The sequence below is a fragment of the Anneissia japonica genome, unplaced genomic scaffold (genome assembly GCF_011630105.1).
Source record: "Anneissia japonica isolate Jap-2015-1 unplaced genomic scaffold, ASM1163010v1 scaffold685_len2926416_cov193, whole genome shotgun sequence".
Classification (NCBI taxonomy): domain Eukaryota; kingdom Metazoa; phylum Echinodermata; class Crinoidea; order Comatulida; family Comatulidae; genus Anneissia; species Anneissia japonica.
In genome coordinates this window covers 432,314-456,151 of record NW_022692922.1, presented here as the reverse complement: position 1 = coordinate 456,151, position 23,838 = coordinate 432,314, and the positions used below count along the sequence as shown (strand labels likewise).

General features: G+C 35.6%; 2 protein-coding genes across 3 annotated transcripts in view; both read left to right on the top strand.

Annotated features, from left to right (window-relative positions):
• Positions 1-4,419, top strand: part of LOC117100460 (laccase-1-like) — a 9,212-nt gene extending 4,793 nt beyond the window's left edge. The window contains exons 2-6 of the mRNA XM_033240162.1: positions 1,348-1,583; positions 2,009-2,891; positions 3,166-3,330; positions 3,669-3,808; positions 3,968-4,419. Of these exons, the coding sequence (XP_033096053.1) occupies positions 1,348-1,583; positions 2,009-2,891; positions 3,166-3,330; positions 3,669-3,808; positions 3,968-4,174 (1,631 nt within the window). The 3' untranslated portion in view covers positions 4,175-4,419. The remainder of the gene's footprint in view (positions 1-1,347; positions 1,584-2,008; positions 2,892-3,165; positions 3,331-3,668; positions 3,809-3,967) is intronic.
• A 1,424-nt stretch (positions 4,420-5,843) lies between these two features.
• Positions 5,844-23,838, top strand: part of LOC117100492 — a 24,614-nt gene continuing 6,619 nt past the window's right edge. Inside the window, exons 1-9 of one of the 2 annotated variants that reach the window (XM_033240202.1) lie at positions 5,844-6,894; positions 8,029-8,208; positions 8,312-8,547; positions 9,763-10,645; positions 10,970-11,274; positions 11,629-11,776; positions 20,249-20,388; positions 20,630-20,747; positions 20,846-21,081. In XM_033240202.1, the coding sequence (XP_033096093.1) occupies positions 8,145-8,208; positions 8,312-8,547; positions 9,763-10,645; positions 10,970-11,274; positions 11,629-11,776; positions 20,249-20,388; positions 20,630-20,747; positions 20,846-21,081 (2,130 nt within the window). In that variant the 5' untranslated portion in view covers positions 5,844-6,894; positions 8,029-8,144. Of the gene's footprint in view, positions 6,895-7,162; positions 8,209-8,311; positions 8,548-9,762; positions 10,646-10,969; positions 11,275-11,628; positions 11,777-18,103; positions 18,394-18,742; positions 18,891-20,248; positions 20,389-20,629; positions 20,748-20,845; positions 21,082-23,838 lie in introns of those variants that run through there. The other variant, XM_033240203.1, reaches the window with a different exon arrangement.

Below are 23,838 nucleotides of genomic sequence, written 5' to 3'. Positions count from 1 at the left end.
ATATGTATATACCGTATATATAGAAATATGAAATAAAAATATTAATATTAATTAATAATTTTATCTGTTAATTATTTTTGTTCTTATAATACTCCGCCCCTTAGTTTTTGTCCTATCATCATGTTCATTATATTCTATTAAAATGTCGACCAATCATATATTACTTTACTTTTTATCATAATTATTGTAATAGCCAACTTACCGTATATTTTGTTTGTCACACATGCTGAAGGAGACCCGAGGACGGGTTGAATTATTCATCTTTTGAATAAAATTTGTGTTCTAATTCTACCAAGTCGTTGACATCTCATCGTCTTTTCATATATATATATATATATATGTCGTATCATTTAGGTAGGTTCTTTACAAAATAAGTGAAATGGAGCACAGCCAATGCGCGATAAATAGCATTCTACATGCAGACAATTGAACAATTTGGACTCCGTTACCGGATGGCGGCGTTGTCGATTGAGTATTCGACGGCGGGCCTCCACCAGAGATATGTTCACAGTTCCTTTGAAGCAACCTAGGATATACGGGTCGTCAGTTTTGTGATCATCCAAATCATCCGATGCCAACCGGGTGCCGTCTTCGTCGATCGGACCGTAGATCGGAAATCCATCACGAGCTCAAAGAATAACATCGTATCAGTAATAAATTATGGAACATAATATAATGCTATTAAGAGCTCATATGAGTTTAAAACAATACTTGCTTAAAAAGTGAACAGGATTATCTTGACGATGGGTTTTAAATATTTGTTTGTGATACCGGGCTTCCGTTGTTTGCATAAAGATTCAAAAGCCTAAAATAATTCATTATCCCTATAAAAAAAGAAACTCTCATGTTATCGCCCTTTCCGTCTACTGTACGTTATCCAAAGAAACAAGGTGTAGGGCCTATGTAATGAGGATAAATAATACATAAAAGCTGCTTGAGCGGAAAGTAATGTGGTGTTTTCTGATTCACAATATTTTCGCTAGTGCCTCCGTTGTGTACGGCCACACACATTTGGTGCAGGCTGTTAACGGACATATTTTTTTTGCAGCGAAAATCACCCTTTCTGGATAGTCTAAGATACACGAGGATAAGTTGAATAACAGTTATTTAAGTTTATCAATGAAGAGAAAACCAATTTTGTAACCTTTCAAATAGATGATGAGGAAAAAACTGAATGGAAAACTCCAATTTGTAATGATACTGTTTATCTGGTTTGATGCTTAACTTATAAAATGTACCCCATTTCAGTTTTATACTGCCTTTTTTCACGTTGGTTTTAATAACCAAAGATGAAAATAATGCTTGCATTTGTGGAAAAAAAAAACAATTAACGAATTTAAATTTTAGATGCTGCTACGTATTTTGCCGATGGTAGAGATTGCAAAAGAAATTGTGAGTGGCCATATGAGCCGGCGATCTGTCGTTTCAACTTTACTGTGGAATTGTATTACTCGATGTCAAAAGCATGTTACGATTGTCCATTCAACATGACGGACTGCGATTCACAAGATTGCGTACCACTTAACGGTGTTGGAAGAGCAATTTTAACTGTTAATAGGCAGTTCCCTGGTCCCAAGATTGAGGTATGTTGGAAGTATTGTATTACAGGAATATAACATTTGAATCAAAGATAGCCTACTTGTGGTAGGCCTACACTAATGCTTGTATTCACAATTTAACATTAGCTTATTACATAAATGCACTGAAAGTGGAGAAAATGAGAGGTGTACTGTATTATGGATAAGCTATTATTATCCCATTTCAATTCTGTCTGTTATTAAGTTTTGCATAAGATCATTAACAATATTAACACAACTATTTTATTGGGTTAAAATCACCATATTTAAACTTCATGCTTCAATACTTTAACATTTTTCTAACGTTTGCTTACAATAAAAATAACTTTACTCCCACCCAACTCTATTTGTTATTAGAAAAATATTGTCGACGGTCCCAGCAGCTCTATTGATCATCCATTGATATAAAATTATTGTATTGTGTTCTTAAGGTGTGTGAAGGAGACAGTATTGAGGTTGCAGTCACCAACCACTTAAGTAATGCTGAGGGAACATCTATCCACTGGCACGGCGTTCATGTACGAAATCGGCAATATATGGACGGAGTTTCAATGCTAACTCAGTGCCCCATTCCATCTTACGCGTCCTTCCTATATTCCCTTGAAGTTCACCCAGTTGGCACACACTGGTGGCATGGACATTCTGGAATGCATCGATCTGATGGAATATTTGGCGCCCTAATTGTACGACAAGCTCCATCACGTGACGCAAATTACCTTCTGTACGACTACGATCTTTCAGAACACATAATGTTGGTTCACGATTGGCTCGATCAAATTACTGTTGTTAAATTTTCTGCCCATCACCACGATGATGGAAGCAATAAGCCAGAGTCAGTGCTTATTAATGGAAAAGGGAAGAGACAAGAACAAACAAATGATCAAGGCCAAACCAAATTCACACCAAGGGAAACTTTTCGCGTTAAGAAAGGCTTTCGGTATCGTTTTCGATCGATCAGTAACGCGATTACCAATTGCCCCCTCAAGATTTCAATAGATAATCATACAATGCTGATAATCTCGTCTGATGGAGCGCCGACCGAGCCAGTTAAAGTTGATGCATTTGTTATATATGGAGGGGAACGGTTTGACTTTGTATTGAATGCAAACCAAACTATTGACAACTACTGGGTACGAGTAAAAGGTCTTGCCGACTGCAACAGTGTCCAAGAGTTGGCGATTCTGCAATATGAGGGCGCTGTTTATGAAAATCCACATCTATCTGAAACAACTGACAGAGAAGGGACTATTTTGAATCCGTTCAACACACCAGCAACTGATGAAAACATTGCAATTGTGGAGCTTAATGCGATAGGTATGACATGATACATGTAATGATCAACTTTAATATAATTATATATCAAATGGGCAATTTATTTTTTTTTCATATAAATACATAAAGAAGTACTCTGTGTGAAAGAAAGCCTGCATCTTAATACAGTAAATCTAAAAACTTTTCTATAAAATGTATATATATTTTTGCGCATACTATATTAATTACAGAATTGCTATAATCGACGTTTAGATAAACTTTCACAGAGAACGTTGCCTAGAATAAAGGTTTTAATGTGATATTATTATCTTTATAGAGGACATTGAAGAACCAGAAGACCAAGCCCTGCTACAACAAGAACCAGATCATAAATTCTACATTGCGATGGATTTCAACAAAGTAAACAATTATCATTTCCACCATCCAGAGTACTACCCTATTGAAGAGATCGATCGATCCCACCATCTGTACTCGAAGCAACGTGAGAGCTAGGCCAAGGAGATGAGGTTCCTTGATGGAAGCACTACGCGTGCGTATCACTTAGCAGTTTCCATGGAAGTTTGGACTACAATTGACAAGTGCATAATCTGTCTCTTATACACATCTAGATGTGTATAAGAGATAGATTTTTCAGTGGGATTGAGCACTGTTTCACAAAAAATTGAGATCAGAAATATATATATATATATATATATATATATATATGGTATTGTTGTTTATATAATTGCATATTATTATCGTCTTTGTTATTAGGGATGTTTCTGTTGTTATTACTATTATCATTACTGTAACCAATATTTTTGACATTTAATCCTCTAGGTAATTTGACGCGTAAACTCGAAAGAGCAATCAAGAAAGATACAGTTATCGTCCCAGACGGTGGATATACGATAATACGCTTCCACGCAACCAATCCAGGGTGGTGGCTCTTTCATTGTCATCTGGAATTTCACGTTGAAGTAGGATAACAGAACTGTTTGCTTTTCGTTTATTTTGTAGAGGACGGCAGTTTGCTTGAATTGATTTCATGCTTACACAATATATTAACGTCATTAATTGTCATAAAAATGTAATAAGAGTCTCCTAAAACACAGACTATCTTCTATATTTTTTTTCAGATTGGAATGGCTTTAGTGATTCATGTTGGAAATGATTCCGATCTGCCAAAAATTCCCGAAAATTTTCCACGGTGTGGTTCCTGGCCTCAGAGCACCTCACCGACGACGAAGCCAACAGATAATACACCAAGCACCAGCCCCATAGCGTCTGAAATTAATATGATGTTTATACTGTTTTGTGTCTTTTTTGCTGTCATACATGCATAGGGATATGATATTTTAGGACTGTTAATTTGTTGTGTGCGCGGTACATTACTTAAAATAATAATTTGTAAATTAATGATAAGGTACCGGTACTAATATTAACACAGTTATTTTGTGAGCTGTTATTTGTAATTTGGATGCACTACCAGAGGGTCTGTGTCACTGAACCAAAATTGTTTCCGAATAAAGTTCAAAGTTCAAGATAGACTGGAAGATCATAGCTGGGTATTAATAAAGAAGAAGTGGAAGTGGATAGTATATGTATTAAATGCTTGAGCATAGAAATGGAATTTAATCGAAAGTACATGTGCTCCCCTCTTTCTCCTTTCTTTTCTTTCCTTCTTTCTTTGTTTTTCTCCTTTTTCCTTCAGGGGTGGGGGACTTGACCTTGTGGGTCCGTGGATTCAATGTCGACATGAGAGAGGAGACCAGTTACCCATTAAGAAGGACTATTGAATGGGAATCATGTCGCCATAACCACTACATTACCGAAATTACGTTTGGTGACTAGTGTTGAATCCAATCCCCAATTAGTGGGTACTGCAGATGCTATTTCCATATGAGTTTGCGTCTGGAAAATATCATAGGAGTTATGTTTTATGATATTTTCCTGGCGCAAACTCACATCGAGATACGTATTTAAGGTCCTACAAAGAAATCGTCTGAATACCAAACTACAACGTTTATAATGTACGTTATATTATAACGTAAATTGTTAGTTGGGAAGTTCATATTGTCAATATAATAAAAATATACACGATATTTTCATTCGTGATTCAGCCATTCTTAAGCATTACACTTAAGCATATTCCTACCCGCATGTTCAACACTTTATATTTTATATTATTTCATCATTTATTATTAAAATAACAATTATTGTTATGATTACCACTACCACTATATCAGAATTGGTAGGCCTGTAACGGTTATTTGTCACTTCTAAAACCATGCTAAAATATTACAGTCATTATAGTCTATAAGAGATCTTTTAGATAAACATACATTACAGATAGTCCAGCATATAATTATAAGGTTCAATGATAACAAGATGAGGGTGGATGTCGTGCCAATGTCATGAGGGCGCTGGTCTGTCCTAAGATTACTGCAGTGTATATCAATAATTCTACTTTACTCGATGGATGGTCTCAATAACGCTTTGAAATAAAATATTATTTTTAAGGCTGGTGTGGCTTAGTTATAGATATTACACGGTAAGATCAAATGTTTTACTTTGATAATACCAGTATTCCATCAATCAGTCAACAACAATCAATCAATCAGTCAATTTGGGTGTCTGTCAGTCTGTCAATCAACCAATCAATCAGTCTGCCAGTTCGGTCAGACTAAAAAAATCAATTAAACAAGCCTTTCATATACTAAATAATCGCAGTTTTCAGGCCCTCTGGACCCCGTCTTAGGGGTTCTGGGCTGCCTCTGGCCTCACCCACCATCGGATACATTGAGCCTCTCGTCAGGGAAATCCTGATGAAACCACTGATTTGTCAGAAAAAAAAAACAAATGAAATAATATTATAGGGGATTTACATATTAACTAGTAAATGCGAATGATGTTGAACGCAGAGGAGAAATAATAGTACATAATACGAGCCTTGTTGCCATACTTAGTTTCATATCTAAATGACAATATAAAACATAAATCAGATACATTTTAATGATTTATGTTTAATACAACTAAACTGACAACCTCATTACGACCCTGAGTTGGTTTGGAGCCGATTTGGCACGGGGTTGTTTTGAGTGCAGAAAATTGGTTTAGGGCCCAGTTGGCATATGGCCGTTAGCTTGGGGCCGATATGACGTGTAGGGCAACTGGGCCATTTTGGCTTCCATGGAAATTCAAACCCGATTAGAGATAGCTGAAATTTCACACTCTTGAACAACGCTAGTTTTATAATAAAATAACAATGGTATAATTAGGATTATTCATCGATTTATTAATAACATAACTATATCACTATTATGTTTGTTCATAAAGTTTTTCATTTGGATCTTAAGAAAGTGAAATATACCAGATATGCATAAGAGCTTTCGTTGCAGAGAGGGCGAGGTATTGCTTGAAGGGGAGATATATAACGGTAGGAAAGGTCACACAAATGCACTAGAGATTAAAACAGTTGGTATTTTTGTTATTGTAGTCACTGACATTGATTTTCATTAATTGTATTTTTATTCTTTTAAAATTTAAAGGATTAATGTTTTAATTAGGCCTCTGTGTATTTTATAGTCATAGGGACCCCTCGGGAAATAAGATTGTTTTACGTCGGACATCTTTTGTGGGCTACTTGGTTCCGCTTTTTTCATGTTTCTTGTTCTTGTATTTTAATGTTATCGAATCAATATTTTTCCCCAGTTTGTGTATAGACTTTTATATCTTAATATTTTTCTTGTTCTTGCATCGTTTATGACTGTATTTTATCTGTATGTACGTTTATTGCAACACAATAAATTCAAATCAAATCAAATCAAATCAGAAATCAATAGCTAGTTCACTTTCGTGCAGGGTATTACATTTCATTTGGTTCATTGTCTCCGATCCATTATAGTTGAATGGTAGAGCGTGGTGCTAACTCACCGATTGTGAATGCAACAATAATACGTATCCATTACATTTTCTGACGTTCACACCGAATTTTGTAGTCTTAAGAACAACAATAAACTGATGATTCACAGTTAAACTGAGAACGCCAAAACAAACAGTGATGGTAGGTACCATTTAAAATCGAAAAACCAAATTAGAAACTACAATTATTTGTAATAAAAATTTCAATAATAATTTCAATAATAATTTCAATAATAATAATAATAATAATAATAATAATAATAATAATAATAATAATAATAATAATAATAATACTATATACTACTACTACTCTACTACCACTACCACTAATAATAATAATAATAATAATAATAATAATAATAATAATAATAATAATAATAATAATAATAATAATAATAATAATAATTGTAACAATAATTGAATAACGTTTAACAAATACGGTACCGAAGTTCTGAATAACATAATAGGATCATTTGGAGATTCTGATGAATTATAAAATTTCTGTCAAACAACTAATTCTAGCTTCATAGTACGTGTGAATCGTTGCTAATGTCACCAGACGTATATTAAAACTAATTTTTGACTTGATTCATTTAATCTCCAACAAGCCACATAATAGGGAGCAGTCATATTAATCACGGCTCCCTGATATCATAGACAAAAATAACAAGCAAAATAATTAAAACAAAAACAATCGTTAGCAGACATTGGGGATAACCCTCAAAGGTCCCACCAAACTACTTATTTCCAGAGGGTTCCCTTCTATTAAACCGGTTACAAATAGAAAAATATAGCGAGATAGTACCTGTAATTATTATTGCATTAATTTAAAAATACTAAGAATTGTATGTATAAAAATAGAACGTCTTCTCTAAAATTTAGGATTAAAACATAAACATCTGTATCTTTGTTCTTGTGTATGTGTTTAAATTTGATGGAATCAAAACAACGTTTAATTATAAAAAAATAATTATAGGCCTACTTAATACTTTTCATAACATAGTTTATCTTATTCAAAACATAACGGCCATTAACAAATTTAAAATTAAATATTAGTGTGAATACTATTCAGTTCAGGGCTTAGTACAGCAGTCTTTTATTTCCACTATGTAAACTGCAATATCAATTGGCTATTGTAATAACTTGTAACTCACCACTATTATAATATTGATTCTAGAAAACAGTTCCAGGCCTACGTAATTCAGAACTGGTTACACAAGAAACAATACACAGTTGTGCTGCGCTGTATTGTGTATTCATTATTATTTTCATACAGGCCTACACAAAACAAGCAAACAAGCTTTGAACCATTTCGAGTAGAGAAATACCGGCATTGATATTCGAGGTAATGTAGCATAAAGAAGTACTAGATGCAGCCTTGCCAATTCTACCATGGATACGTGTGTAAGATGTGTAGGCATTTGGCTTTTGATGTTCCTGATTAATTCAGATTCAGGTAGGCCTAACTTGTCAGTTATTCTGTAATGCTTTTACACAAGAATTGTAATTATATTGAGACAAAAAAGAAAAACATTTAACTTTAACCATTACTGTTACAGAGGCAGCAACATATTTTTCTGACGGAAACGAATGTAAGCGAGAGTGCAAGTGGCCAGCAGAGCCGGCAGTTTGCAGGTTTAACTTCACTGTTGAGTGGTACTACCCGCTGTCGAAAGCATGCTATCGCTGTCCTCTCTCACAGACAGACTGTGATTTACCGCACTGTATAGCACTCAACGGCGTGAAGAGACCAATAATGGTTGCCAACCGTCAATTACCAGGACCCCTGATACAGGTTAGGCTTATAATTATAAAATTAATCATTATTATAAGCTTCGAACGTTTTACGACATAGGACTAGTGGTCAACGGCTTGAATGGTAGAATCCATAATCCTAATATTTAGATCTCCTGCACCATATAATATAATTTATTGGGAAACTACACTTTTGAAACAGTGGCACACTTCACATGATAAAGGTGCGTCCAAAAAAATATAATACTTCAAACAGAATACAATCACTAAAGAAAACAAAGTATAAATTGAGTAACCGTCACTCAAGCATTTTACAATCACCCCACCCCTATCCAATACCCACCCCCTCGTCTGTGTATAAGAGACAGGTATTATATGCGTATGATAACGTACCTCAATACTCATTTCAATCCCCTGAATGACGCTTATTCAATTAAAGGTACCGTAAATATAATATATTATACTAAGTAAACAAAACTTAAAACTAAAAAGCAGTAAAAAAAAAAAAAAAAACGACAAAGGAAAATGAATTAAACTTAAACAAATACTTAAAAATTAAAAACAAATATGTTCAGAATACCGAACATCACTGAGAGCATACATTTCCCTCCCAAACTATGTATTTTGCCCTTCCCCTTAAAAAAACCTAAGCAACATACATCAAAAATAGTAATGCAGGAAAGAAAAACAACTAAATGAAATTGAAAACAGAGGTGAACTGAATAGCATTACTACAAAGCAAAGTTAAAGCATGGAATTCAAAATCTCTTTGTGGTATTTCCATGCTCTTTTGGTATATCTTTTGCAAAACTTGTAATTTCCTCTTAGAACCAAACACAAATGATTTCGTATTGTCAATATTTAAAGAGAGTCTGTTCTCATTCAGCCAGTCAGATATTTAAAATTTAATTTTGAATAGTAATTTGGATGTCGGTGATGATTCGGTGTGTTATTTTCGTTTAAGCACAGTGTGTATTTACGGAATTAACATCTTTAAATTAAACATAATGTCAGGTCCTGGTGCTTCTTCTTATAACTTTAATTATAGAGGGTAACCCTTCCAGCTGAACCCGGAGTTGATGTTCAGGGGCCCTCTTTCCTACTCACGAACGATATTTATTTTGGTTTCAGATTATTTTGTACCACAATATCATTCGACTGAACGCCACAAGTATTGTATCAGGATCATATTTTTATCTTCAGTTCCGTGAATGCGATTTACGTAGGCCAAGGTATTTTTTTGTTTTATTTGTAGGTCTGTGAAGGAGATACAATAGAAGTTGAGGTAAAAAACAGGCTACCTACAGGAGAAGGAACGTCAATTCACTGGCACGGTCTTCATTCAAGAGGTAACCCGTATATGGACGGCGTCCCTATGCTAACTCAGTGTCCTATTACATCGAGGACAAATTTTCTGTATTCCTTCCAAGCTGAGCCAGCAGGAACTCACTGGTGGCATAGTGAGGCGGGGACGCAACGTGCAAATGGTTTATTTGGTGCACTTATTGTTCGACAAGCACAGTCACGTGACACACATTACTCATTGTACGACTACGATCTGTCAGAGCACACGATAATTGTAAATGATTGGTTTAATGATACATTTCTTGATAATTTAGCTGAATGCCAGGCTGTGTGCTCTTTCAATCCAGACACAGTTCTTATTAATGGCAAGGGAAAGTTTGATAGGGTCGTCGTTGGCCGGAACTCAGCATATACGCCTCGAGAGACATTTTCCGTTCAGCAGAATTTCCGATACCGCTTTCGAATGATCAGCAGTGGCATTACCGATTGTGGACTCACTTTGTCGATAGACAGTCACACGATGACAGTTATTGCATCAGATGGCGCACCGATTGAGCCGATTGAAACCAATAAATTACTAATCTACGGTGGAGAACGTTTTGATTTTATATTAACTTCAGATAAAAATGTTGATAACTATTGGATAAGGGTGCAAGAATCAGATGTTTGCAATGGACAACGAGAACTAGCAATACTGCGCTACGCTGGAGCTCCAACAATAGATCCCGATGAAGACGAAACGATGGCGCCAGAAGGAGGTGCTATACCAGGCGTTGGCACAGTAAATACATTAGATTCTACAGGAACACCAGTTGTACAGCTAAATTCATTAGGTAAGCAAATATATATAGGCTTATTTCCAGAATAAAATAGAACAGCCCAGCTAACAATTTGACGTTATAATTAAGTGTAATTCCGTTATAAAAAAAAATCAATTTCGTGTTTAAAACGGATTTTATAGAACCACAGTTATCTGGCATTAAGCACAACGTAAAAACTGTTATATATAACGTTTGCTGGAAGTGGTAAGAAACGAATGTGCCCCATGAATTTGATTTCATTGATTCAATTAGAAAAATGAGCACGTTGACAATAAATAATAATTCGTTTTGTGTATTTAAATTATTTATATATTATTTGATATATTGATATTACAGACGATGATAGCCTAAGTACCACTCCGTCTAAAATTTTCTACATTGCGGCTGACAGTCGACATATAAATGACCATTTCAACGACCCACTCTACTACCCACGTGATATATTTCCAGAGCGACAGATTTTGGAATCTCCACAACTGGATAACATCACTTTCATTTTCCCATCATCCCCGCCGCTCTTTCAATTCACTGAAATTCCGGAGAACGAGATTTGCGCAAAAGACAGTCTTTTGATAGACGGAAAGAATTGTGCCGATAATTTCTGTGAATGTACACACACTCTTGATGTTGACATGGGTGACGTAAGTTATTATTAGTAAGCATTCGAATTCAGATGGCCTGTAAGAATATTGAGTAGGCCTACGTACTGACGTCACGTAGAGTATTTTGCCCATGCAAAAGACTCTAGGACGAATTCTAGGACGGGTTTGGGCCGAATCTACGTTGTTATAAAAAGCGGGTCACAGTGTGAGACAAGTAAATCTTTATAATGTATTGTTATGTTATTGTTGCTTTATCTAAAGTTTTCTTTAGAAAAACTGCAAATCAGCAACAGTATCATTGGAAGTTGATAATTGAGTAATTTAATATTTTGTTGATTTTTTTTTTGAGTTTTTAGATTTTACCATGACAATATATATTTATCGTCCATCTAGGATGTAGAAATAATCTTAGTGAATGAAGCACAATTGAACGCTTCCAGCCACCATTTTCACTTACATGGGTACCACTTCAGAGTTGTTGGTCAGGGCACTATTGCAGAAAAGACGACTGTTGCAGAGGTGAAAGAATTGGACCGTCAAGGTAATACTACCATCAAGTCATAGTTTTTGTTTTTTTTTTTATCTTTTGTGAGGGTCATCCCACCTTTATTCATCACAAAGACAAAACATTTTTTATAAGCAATATTGTGGTTACACAATCATCTATAATGCAATATAGAATGTAAAAATACTGGAGAAATTTTTGGCATACGTTTTTAAAATGAGTTAAAAGTTATTCAAAATATTTTCGGATATGTTTTTCTATAATAAAAAGTTGGAAAACTGAGGTGTAACCCCATTTGTCCAGATATTTTAGGACGTTTGCTTTGTAAATGCAAAACGTTCCTAATGAAAACAGATGGTCTATATAAACGTTTCCTGTACCAAGCACAATATTTTTAAAATTTGCTTCAATACCGTACTTAATAAGGCTAAAATGATTAATAAAATTCCACAGGTCATGTGATTCTCTACAATAATAAAAACAAAAATGTGCGTCATCTTCAACAACATTGCACTTTTGGACATGTATTATCCTCGATAATTTTCCATGTATGTAACCTTTTCCTAGTGGGAACAATACAATGCAATATTTTATAGTTTATCTGTTTGAGTTTGTTTTCCTTGATATATTTCACTTTCCATGACCAGGTAAGTCCCCAGTCAAATTCTGTATTAAAAAAATTTATGCCACTTTGATTGAGAATTTGTAGGTTCTAAACATTTTTTTTTATAAAAAAAAATTATAAATTTGTTTACTGTTCATATTGCAGCAATTGTTTACTACTTGTTGTGTATTATTTTGTTTTACATTTTCATTTTTTGAGAATATAATATTTTTCCATTCCTGTGGAATTGCCATCTTTAAATTAGAAAATTCTGATATCCAATTTGATTTATTACAGTGTATTTAACAATAATAATAGCTTATTTGAATTAATGAAGTCGTAACCAATCACAATATCTTTCATTTTGCGAATACCGGATCTAATCCAGTTTCTATATAACAGAGAAAATCCATTATACATTATTAATCCCGAATTTGCTGCTCCATACTTACCTCATAGCATGTTGGATGTTTCATTAAACTTTCGTTACATTGGGCTAATGCATGAAGTAATGACAAGTAAAAACCGTGTAATTTTTTACAGGGTTTTTGCTTCCAATTCATATGCGATATATTTTCAATTATATTTCTTGGGGCAAGCTTATTAAAGTACATCATTGGCAAGTATTTCAAATTTGCTACTTCATTCTGAATGCATCTGATACCCATTTGATATCGTATAAACTATCAGTTATTTTTTTCCATTGTCTTAACCACATAGCATTTGTTTTTTTTTTATTTAGTTTTAGTCCAGAAACTTTTCCGATTTCCACAACTTCATGTAAGCTTTTTTGTATACTGATTTCATTATTGATAAATAGAACCGTGTCATCGGCAATTTTCACTTCATTTACACGTGGGCCTTCTATACTTGGTAACATAATGCCTTTAATCAATTTATCATGTCTAAGTCTTACAGCCATTATTTCGGTTGCAATGATAAATAATAGTGCGGATAGAGGACAGCCTTGTCTAATGCCTCTGTTCATTTTAAAACTACTTGAACACCATCCATTTTTAATAATAATACTTTCGGTATCATAATACAAAACATTTACCCACTTAATAGTTTAAAGTTTAAATGTTCCAACGTACTAATCAGGAAGTCTCTGTTGACAGTATCAAAAGCTTTAGTAAAGTCTACGCTAATGAGAGCCCCTGTTAGGCTGTTAATATTCGATCACATCTTCTATCAGCCTAATATTTTCTGATGCGGCAATCTTATAGTCCACAATTAGGAGAGTTAAATTTTCATGTTGACCCTTTTTATAAATTAAATTTATTATCCCTCTTCGTTGTGAATTTGATAATGTTCCCATTTCTAAACACCAGTTTAATGAGTTACATACCAAAGTATCTATTTTGGGCCAGAACGATTGATAAAACTCTACTGTTAGGCCGTCTGACCCAGGTGCTTTATTGGTTTTCATATTTCGTATTGCATTTTCACATTCATGGATGGTTAATTCTCCTTCACAACATTGTTGTTCAGGAATTGTTAGTTTAGATGATTTTGTTAAATTTAAATATTAATGAATTTCAGTCTTACTAATTTTTTCAGAGGCATATAAGTTCTTAAAATGTTGTACTTCTTCGGACAGAATGTCTCTTGGTTTTTACAGCGTATGTTCCATCAGACCTTATGATTTTTTTTAATTTCTTTTTTTTTTACCATTATTGTTTTCTAGTCCTAGGAAGTATTTCCCTGTTTGAGATCTCTGCGGATATTATTCTCCTGAAGACGGTTGAAGCAAGTGAACCGAAACGTCGAGATATTCTCAACCAACAACAACAGTTCTTTTCAGAACTATCTACGTGGTGTACCGCAAGCATTAATTATATATTATACTTCACCATGCAAACCTTCAAACAATATTTTGAATTTGTTTCCCCTTCTTCTACCCATTTCGTTCGGGATCGGATTGGAGCACCTTTGGCCTCAAACGCATATATATTTTCTAGTTCTTTTGTTTTCATTTTAATCTCTAAGTCTATTTTTTCATCACCGTGTGTCTCAATCAGCTTATCGTTTTTTAGTCTTTTTTATATCTTTTTGTAGATTTTCTTTTTTACAATTTTTCTTTTTTATATTTTCTTTACCAAAGTGTATTGCATACTCTTTGACTTTTGTTTTAACTATTTCCCACTTATCTATTGGATTGAGACATTTTATTTTTTGTTCACAATCATTAATGATTTTATTAATGTTACTAGTAAAAGTGATATCATTGTTGCCTGAGTTGAATTTCCATAACCCAGGGCCTCTTTTTTCTCCAAGTCCATCAAGTTTAATTGAAAGAACTTGATGATCGGTAAAAATGGCAGGTCTAATGTCGCAAGAGATAATATTATTCCTCTCATATAAGGTTTTTGATACAAACCAGTAATCAAGCCTCTTAAATAAATTTGATGATTGTCTGCGCCATGTAAATTGAATTTTATCTTGGTTATAAAATCTCCAACAATCAATTAGCTTTAGATTTTTCATAAGGCCTTTCACAGTGAACACTGAATTATCGATTTTTGTTTTGCTGCCCTTTTGATCGTACAGATTATCCTGAATACAATTCATGTCTCCTCCAACAATAATATATTGCGTGTCGCAACATTTTTGGATGTGCTTTTGGAGAATTCTATAAAAGGAACTCCGTGATTTACTGTCATTCGGCGCATAGACATTTACTAAAGTATATTGAGTACCAAATAGATACCCCTCTGCTAAAGGAGGTGCCAAAACTATGGTACGCATCTCCCTCCCATAGACAATTATTTATATTTGTAAGATTTTTAGTAAAATGCGTCTATTGGACAAGAAAGATGTCTACCTTCTTGTTGTCTTTTACCCAATTAAAAATCTCATTTTGTTTTTGCTTGATTCTTAGGCCACGGACGTTTAAAGTTAAACAATGCAGACCTTTGGGTTTATTTTTACCCATGCTTTCTAAATTATAGGATTGTTAAAAATACAATATGAAAGACACGGAAGTAAGTATACTTGCGTAATGTAGGCTTATAACAATATATCTTTACGTTGACTTGCTTCTTACGCGCTTCCTTTTCTTTTTGCGTTTCTGTACAGGACTTGGTGTGGTAATTAGTTTTCCGGTCTCAATCTGAGCACCTTTGTCATTTTCTGCATCATTTCCATTTCCTGGTTTCTGTTGAGTTGGTTTAATGAAGGTGGTAATTCGTGTTTGGACGTTGTCATGCTTGCAAGGATGAGGATGAATGTTGTCGGAGGTGACGTCATTTGTTGTTTCAACATCATCTATTCCGCTGGGAACGTTGTCTTCGTCACAGCTGTTTACCTCATCGCTCTCGCTATCGTCGCTTCCGAAACTCCATTTCTGGCCATTGTCATTTCCTTTCTCAACAATGCTCTTCCACATTTTCTGGATAAATTTTTCTCCAGGTGTCTGACGAAAGAACGTATCACACCTGCGCTCATCACTAGCGGTGTTTTCGGAGATTTCCTTATAATTTGTAATGTCTGAATTACAAGCTAGAGGCGAGGAGATCTTACTGTTACCTGTTCCTCTAATATCTTGCGGTTCTTCCTTACAAAACTTGGCTGTATGCCCCCATCGAGTCATAGTTTAAAAAAAAAATAACAGTAAAAAATCACCAACACCGGCTATTACCGCTACTACCACTGCGACTACAGTGGCGGATCTAGAATTTAGCAATGGTAAAGCGATTTGCGAAGCGGCGGGGGTGAACAAGGGCGCAGATATGTTTCGAAAGGTGAGGGGGACATTTTGTGAGCCCACACCCACCTCAGGCCCATAATAGTTGGGCCTGAGGTGCGAAAACTTTAGGAAATCTAGCTCTAGATGACTGGAAATGACACTTTTATATAGTAAAATTCATCGTCATCACATCACCATTATATAGTAAAAATGAAACGCCAACAAATTTCTCATGATGTTTTACCAGCTATTTTCGGCAATCAATTAATATGTGTGATGTACTATACAAAATAAATATTTAAAACATTTTCTTTGATGTACTTAATTTAGGCCTGAGGTGGGAACATTTGGGGAAATAGTACCTCTATATTGCAGGAAATTACACTCTTTTATAATAAAATTCATCATCATCGATCAAATTAATCACTGTGATGTTCCACTGAAAATAAAACTTAATTGTCTTTGATGTATTTTTAATTTACTTTACCATGTGGCGAAAACCAATCTTATTATTATTGCACGCTTTTTCTCATACCTCTCAAATTATAATAAAGGCACCCACACTCGAGTCGTGTGTTATAATAGGTAGGCCTAATTCAGAAGTTTGTGGGCAGAGATACCAGTATGTTGCTATAAAATAAGATGTACTTTGGATGCACAGCGTTCTTCTGTTACAACGTGAGTCATTTATGCAGTGTATTTCAACATTTTTCAGGCAACTTCTTGACTTATGATATTGCATTGCAGACCAAAAGTGCCACCCCTCCCACCATTAAGTATGTGGTAACGGAAACGTGTCCCTACCCACTTTTTCTGCGTCCATGGGTGCATGAGAGTCCACAGGACCTCGGCACCCCACCCCCCCCCCCCCCCCGGATACGTCCCTGTTATGATGTTGTACAAACAGAATCAGCGAACAACTTTGATGATAATCTTCAACAACAGCAGTTTTGCAAACACCTTTGATAATAATATTCAACAGCAGTTTTTGTTAACTAATTGTATAACAAAAATAAGTTAAATGGAGATGGAATGTACTAAGCGAATAATAATGAAATATGACAACGTGCAAGCCAGAATTTTTTCCAAACACGATGGGATGACTGCATTTTCCTATGATCATGGCCAGGCCTAGTTCATTCTTTTATTCAGACAAATTACGCATCCCCATTGGCAATGGCAAAAATGTACTTCTTCCATCTATCAGGCCCTAAATTTAACGTACATGTATTGTTTGTCTTGTCAATAAATAAACTGTAGGCCTAGGCCTAATTCTAATTGAGTAACTGAGCCCAGCGTAATTAGTAGTAACTGTAGGCCCGAATCAATACGACTTAGGCAGGCATTAGGCAAATCACCAGTTAGGCCTGTCACGCCAAAATTGGTCAGGGGGACCGATTTTAGCCGCTTTGGTACGGCCTGGACAAATTTTGGCTTAGCCTAAATCGTTCTGCCTACACTTGCTACAGTGCTACACTATACGAGTTCGTGCTCAACCAATTACAGCACAGTCAATGCTTACTTATCGGTCCGCATAGATTTTGAGGGAAAAGGCTTTTGATGGGAAATTATAAATTGAACGACCAATGAAAATGAAGGTGATGGGTTAAGTCCAATCTTGTGAACATGTCTGCCTAAAAGCTGTCTCTTATACACATCTAGATGTGTATAAGAGACAGGTGTAGTAATAGTAAAACTTCCTTTCTATGTAGTGTATATGGTTAACTATAATTAATTTAGTATCGTAATTGATATCACAATATTGAAAGGTGTCCGCAGTTACAGTCAGAACATACATTCTCCATGCCAGTTGGTCTAGGTGCCGAATACAGTATTTAATAAGAGATATTTTTAACCATATCTGACATTTTATGATTAGAGCTCAAACATACTTTGTCGTTCTCTTTGGTCTGTAGCTTGGAATGTCACTGGTGTTACATGTAGGTGAAGACTCAGACTTGCCGGCTGCACCTGAAGATTTTCCTCGGTGCGAATCGTGGCCGAAGACAAAGATGCAAGATAAACCCACATATCTGTCTCTTATACACATCTAGATGTGTATAAGAGACAGGTACCACTCCGACTAAAATTTTCTACATTGCGGCTGACAGTCGACATATAAATGACCATTTCAACGACCCACTCTACTACCCACGTGATATATTTCCAGAGCGACAAATTTTGGAATCTCCACAACTGGATAACATCACTTTCATTTTCCCATCATCCCCGCCGCTCTTTCAATTCACTGAAATTCCGGAGAACGAGATTTGCGCAAAAGACAGTCTTTTGAGAGACGGAAAGAATTGTGCCGATAATTTCTGTGAATGTACACACACTCTTGATCTTGACATGGGTGACGTAAGTTATTATTAGGAAGCATTCGAATTCAGATGGCCTGTAAGAATATTGAGTACGTACTGACATCACGTAGAGTATTTTGCCCACGCAAAATACTCTAGGACGAATTCTAGGACGGGTTTGGGCCGAATCTACGTTGTTATAAAAAGCGGGTGACAGTGTGAGACAAGTAAATCTGTTTAACGTATTGTTATGTTATTGTTGCTTTATCGAAAGCTTTCTTTAGAAAGACTGCAAATCACCAACAGTATCATTGGAAGTTGATAATTGAGTAATTTAATATTTTGTTGATTTTTTTTTTTGAGTTTTTAAATTTTACCATGACAATATATATTTAATGTCCATCTAGGATGTAGAAATAATCTTAGTGAATGAAGCACAATTGAACGCTTCCAGCCACCATTTTCACTTACATGGGTACCACTTCAGAGTTGTTGGTCAGGGCACTATTGCAGAAAAGACGACAGTTGCAGAGGTGAAAGAATTGGACCGTCAAGGTAATACTACCATCGAGTCATAGTTTTAAAAAAATAACAGTAAAAAATCACCAACACCGGCTATTACCGCTACTACTACCACTGCGACTACAGTGGCGGATCTAGGATTTAGCAATGGTAAGGCGATTTGCGAAGCGGCGGGGTTGACAAGGGCGCAGATCTGTTTCGAAAGGTGAGGGGGACATTTCGTGAGCCCACACTCACCTCAGGCCCATAATAGTTGGGCCTGAGGTGCGAAAACTTTAGGAGATCTAGCTCTAGATGACCGGAAATGACACTTTTATATAGTAAAATTCATCGTCATCACATCACCATTATGTAGTAAAAATGAAAAGCCAACAAATGTCTCATGATGTTTTACCAGCTATTTTCGGCAACCAATTAATATGTGTGTACTATAGAAAATAAATATTAAAAACATTGTCTTTGATGTACTTAATTTAGGCCTACCTACTTCAAAGCCATTAGTCCACACAAGGGCTGAGGTGGGAACATTTGGGGAAATAGTACCTCTAGCTTACAGGAAAATGACACTCTTTTATAATAAAATTTATCATCATCGATCAAATTAATCACTGTGATGTTCCACTGAAAATAAAACTTAATTGTCTTTGATGTATTTTTAATTTACTTTACCATGTGGCGAAAACCAATCTTATTATTATTGCACGCTTTTTCTCATACCTCTCAAATTATAATAAAGGCACGAGCACAAGAGTCGTGTATTATAAGTAATTCAGAAACTTGTGGGCAGAGATAGAGTACTTTTTGTACGCACACTTTCGTTAAAACCTGTGTCATTTTTGCAGTTCATTTCAACAATTTTCAGGCATCTTTCTTGAATTTATTACATTGCGGACGACCCCACCACCTTAACAATGGTGACGTGTCCCCCTGTCCCTCCTTGATCATGGGTTTAGGGAGAGGCATCCCCTTCCATTTGAGATTTTTTGGAATTAGTACACGGCTAGTCGCTCTTGGATTACATCTGAAAAGAAGTTAAGCTTAAAATAGAAAGTGTATGTTTTACTAGAGTAGCCTACTACATGTAACATACATGAGAAGCACACACACATCAAGACGAGTGACTATATATTTTTTTCGAGGTCACCGAAGGGGGGTGGCTAGCCACCCTATTCACCCCCTAGATCCGCCACTGGACTACTACTACTCCTACTACCACCACCACCACCACATTTAAAACCACTGCTGTTACTTCTAACTAACCAACCAACCGACTAACTGACTAATGTTAGAAATATACTGAAAATTCCTAAAAATTAATTATAAGCTTATAAACATGATATATATGTGTATATAAATAATATACTTATGTATATATATATTCATTATTATAGGTTCGTTGCCGCGCAAGCTTCAAGGTGCTCCTAAAAAAGACACTGTAATCGTACCAAGTGGCGGATACGTCATCTTACGCATCCATGCCGACAACCCTGGCTGGTGGATTTTCCACTGTGAATCTGAGCAAGATGCTGAGGTAAGTGTAGTAATAGTAAAACTTCCTTTCTATGTAGTGTATATGGTTAACTATAATTAATTTAGTATCGTAATTGATATCACAATATTGAAAGGTGTCCGCAGTTACAGTCAGAACATACATTCTCCATGCCAGTTGGTCTAGGTGCCGAATACAGTATTTAATAAGAGATATTTTTAACCATATCTGACATTTTATGATTAGAGCTCAAACATACTTTGTCGTTCTCTTTGGTCTGTAGCTTGGAATGTCACTGGTGTTACATGTAGGTGAAGACTCAGACTTGCCGGCTGCACCTGAAGATTTTCCTCGGTGCGAATCGTGGCCGAAGACAAAGATGCAAGATAAACCCACATATGGTGACTTACTTTAATGTTAAACTTGTTTTTTGTATCCTGAATTGTTTGCCGGAGTGGCGCAAGTGGATTTCGTATAACATAAATTGTTCTTGTTACAGAGGCAGCAACATATTTTTCTGACGGAAACGAGTGTAAACGAGAGTGCAAGTGGCCAGCAGAGCCCGCAGTTTGCAGGTTTAACTTCACCGTTGAGTGGTACTACCCGCTGTCGAAAGCCTGCTTTCGCTGTCCTCACTCACTAACAGACTGTAATTTACCTCACTGTATAGCACTGAACGGCGTGAAGAGACCAATACTTGTTGCCAACCGTCAATTACCAGGACCCATGATACAGGTTAAGTCAAGAAATAATAATTTAATTAACATGGAATAGTAATTACCAATTTATTAATATTATTAAAAATAGCTAGAATGACATTATTTATACTAGGTAAAAGGCATGGCAAAAGGGGCCTGTGGACCGTTATAGTGGTCTGTGAAAAGTTTTCAAGCACTGATAAGAAAAATTCTGCTTAAAACATAGTAAAATGGGATAGAAGGAAGTAGTTGGAAAAAAGGACCGAAACAGTAGCTTTGACGCAGCTGCTAAAAATCAGGAGGTGACTTTTCTGCATTAAGAAAAAAGCAAAAGCCAGCAATTAATTAAGGCATACATAGATTTGTTGATTGACGTTGAACTTGTGTTATAACCTTGATGAAAATTGCATAACAAGAGGAATTGATTTAATGTTATGTAATGTATATAGCGTTTCATAGCGAAATATCAAGCATTTGAAGAGTGAACCAGTTCTTTCAGTAACTTCCTTTTCCCCTGAGGGTCATTTTGTGTCGTGCGAGCTACCCTTAAACCGGTGACAGCTACTCTCGTCTGTCCTCAGCAGGGGCCGTATGAACCAGTACACCTGGGTAACCCTCTACTTGTCTCGAAAGATATACTGAGTTCAATGAGTGCACATGGGCTGATACAACTATATAGTTGTTTCAGACATGAGTCAGTTGTGTAAATTAAGCCTACTGTTCATAGTCCTTATTCAAGAAGACCACATAACCCACCCGTGAGCGTGCCGCTCGAACCAACGCCGATATTATGGCACTACATGCTTGGTCAATGATGGGCTACGCTATATATATTATATAGCTTCACAAGGCCTAATCGTCCCTAGTATATCTACTGAAGCAGTAACTATTTGGGTCCCAGTCCGCTCCTGCGTTAATATTAGACCTGCATAAGGACGTAAATTATACTACCTACGCGCGATATCAAAATTAATTTGATACGGTGCTTAAACATAAATATAAAATTTTAATAAGACACTCGGTTGTGTTTGTGTCAGTCTGTAGTATGCTCGGTGTATGTGTTAAATAATTGTGCAAGTGCAAGTCCATAAATATATTAAACGTGTATCAATAATTTGAGACGCAATAATACAATTCAAACAAACAAACAAAACAAACAAAATTACTAGGTACACATATTAAGGCAAATTTTACAATGTTTCTATTTAAAGAAGTCAGCCGTCGGCGTAAACTGCACATCAAATGTCATCGTTAGCAACGACGGACAACATGTTATGTTGATAGTACAATATGTTATGTTGATAGTACAATAGTGTTGTAATGATGATATAGTGGTTATAATAATAGAGCTACAGGCCTAAAAATAGTAGCCTAATAATTATTGTTAGGCCTATAAGTCAATCGTGACGTCAACACTGCAACTCCCAATGTTACCGTATTTGTCTATACAGTCTACTAATTTTCAATTAATGGACGCTTGGCTTGATTTTTTAAGGTTCGTGTGCAAAAAAAAACCCCATAATTTTTTCGTCACCGCAAAAATTTCGCGCACCGCGATGAAAGATGAATTGTAATTGAAAATTACTTTCGTAAGACAAGGTTAATTAGAATCCGAAGAAAGTTACTTCAAATTCAATATTAAGTATGAACAATTAAGCAATTCCTTGAACCAACGAACCCTAATATTATAGTAATAAACTGAACCAACTGAACGTTTAATAGGAATATTCTAGACTTATTATTAAAGACTCAAGGACCGAAATTAGATGTAGGGCTACGACCAGGCAGGAGGCCGTCGTAAATTGCCTCATTGAGACAGCGACGTTACTTTGACATCTGTGGGTGAGACCACTTGAATGCCACCTTCTCCTGCATCGCTGTTTTATGTTGTTGTTAAGCGCCTAGAGGTTATTAACATTAGGCGCTATATAAATATTGATTATTATTATTATTATTATTATTATTATTATTATTATTATTATTATACAAATTGAGGGCTCATACATAGTGGAGCCAATTTTTAAGCTACGAATAGCTTTAATAGGTAGGAGCTGGTAAATCATAATCCTTCAACTCTGTTGTAGACTCAATTGGTCTAATTTAAGCATACATAAATATAAATATAAATAAAGATTGGCTTGATTAAATTGTCATTAGGATAACTTTAAATTGAAAATTAGGCCTGTTGAAAATCATTCAATTATTTGTCCAATAGATCACAGTATGTTAGACTCAGTAATGTAGTACCTGAGTCCATTGTTACGCATATTGGTGCTCCTCAGAACTACCATTCCTGTTTATATTGTACACTTTCGATTATTGTTCTGATCATGATTTATGCCTCTTATTAAATTTGAGGATGACAGCTCTTTAATTGGTCTTATTAGCGGCGAGTGCGAAGCACACATAATGAGTGCCTAGACGTAGGGTTACCGGAACGCCGCCCTCAGCGGCGAGTGCGAAGTACAACTCGGGGTCAAAAGTGGAACGTGAAATTTGGATATGGTTTTGTAGTCAGGTTTGCGAGAAAAGCTTCAGCTACCCGTATTTCTCGACTGAGACGTCAGTGGGAGCTGTAATTTGTATGGCAAGGAGATAGACTTGCCACAAGTCTCTAATTTATGGATTTTTCGTAGTACATTAGCGCATTTCGGAAAGCGCCACCAGCGCCAATCAATCAATCACTTTATTGAACAACGCTTTTTGATCAGCGGCAACACGTCATATGACGGTGCGTTCTATTAACTATATATAGACAACATACATAGTAATAACACTTAACTAAACAAAATGA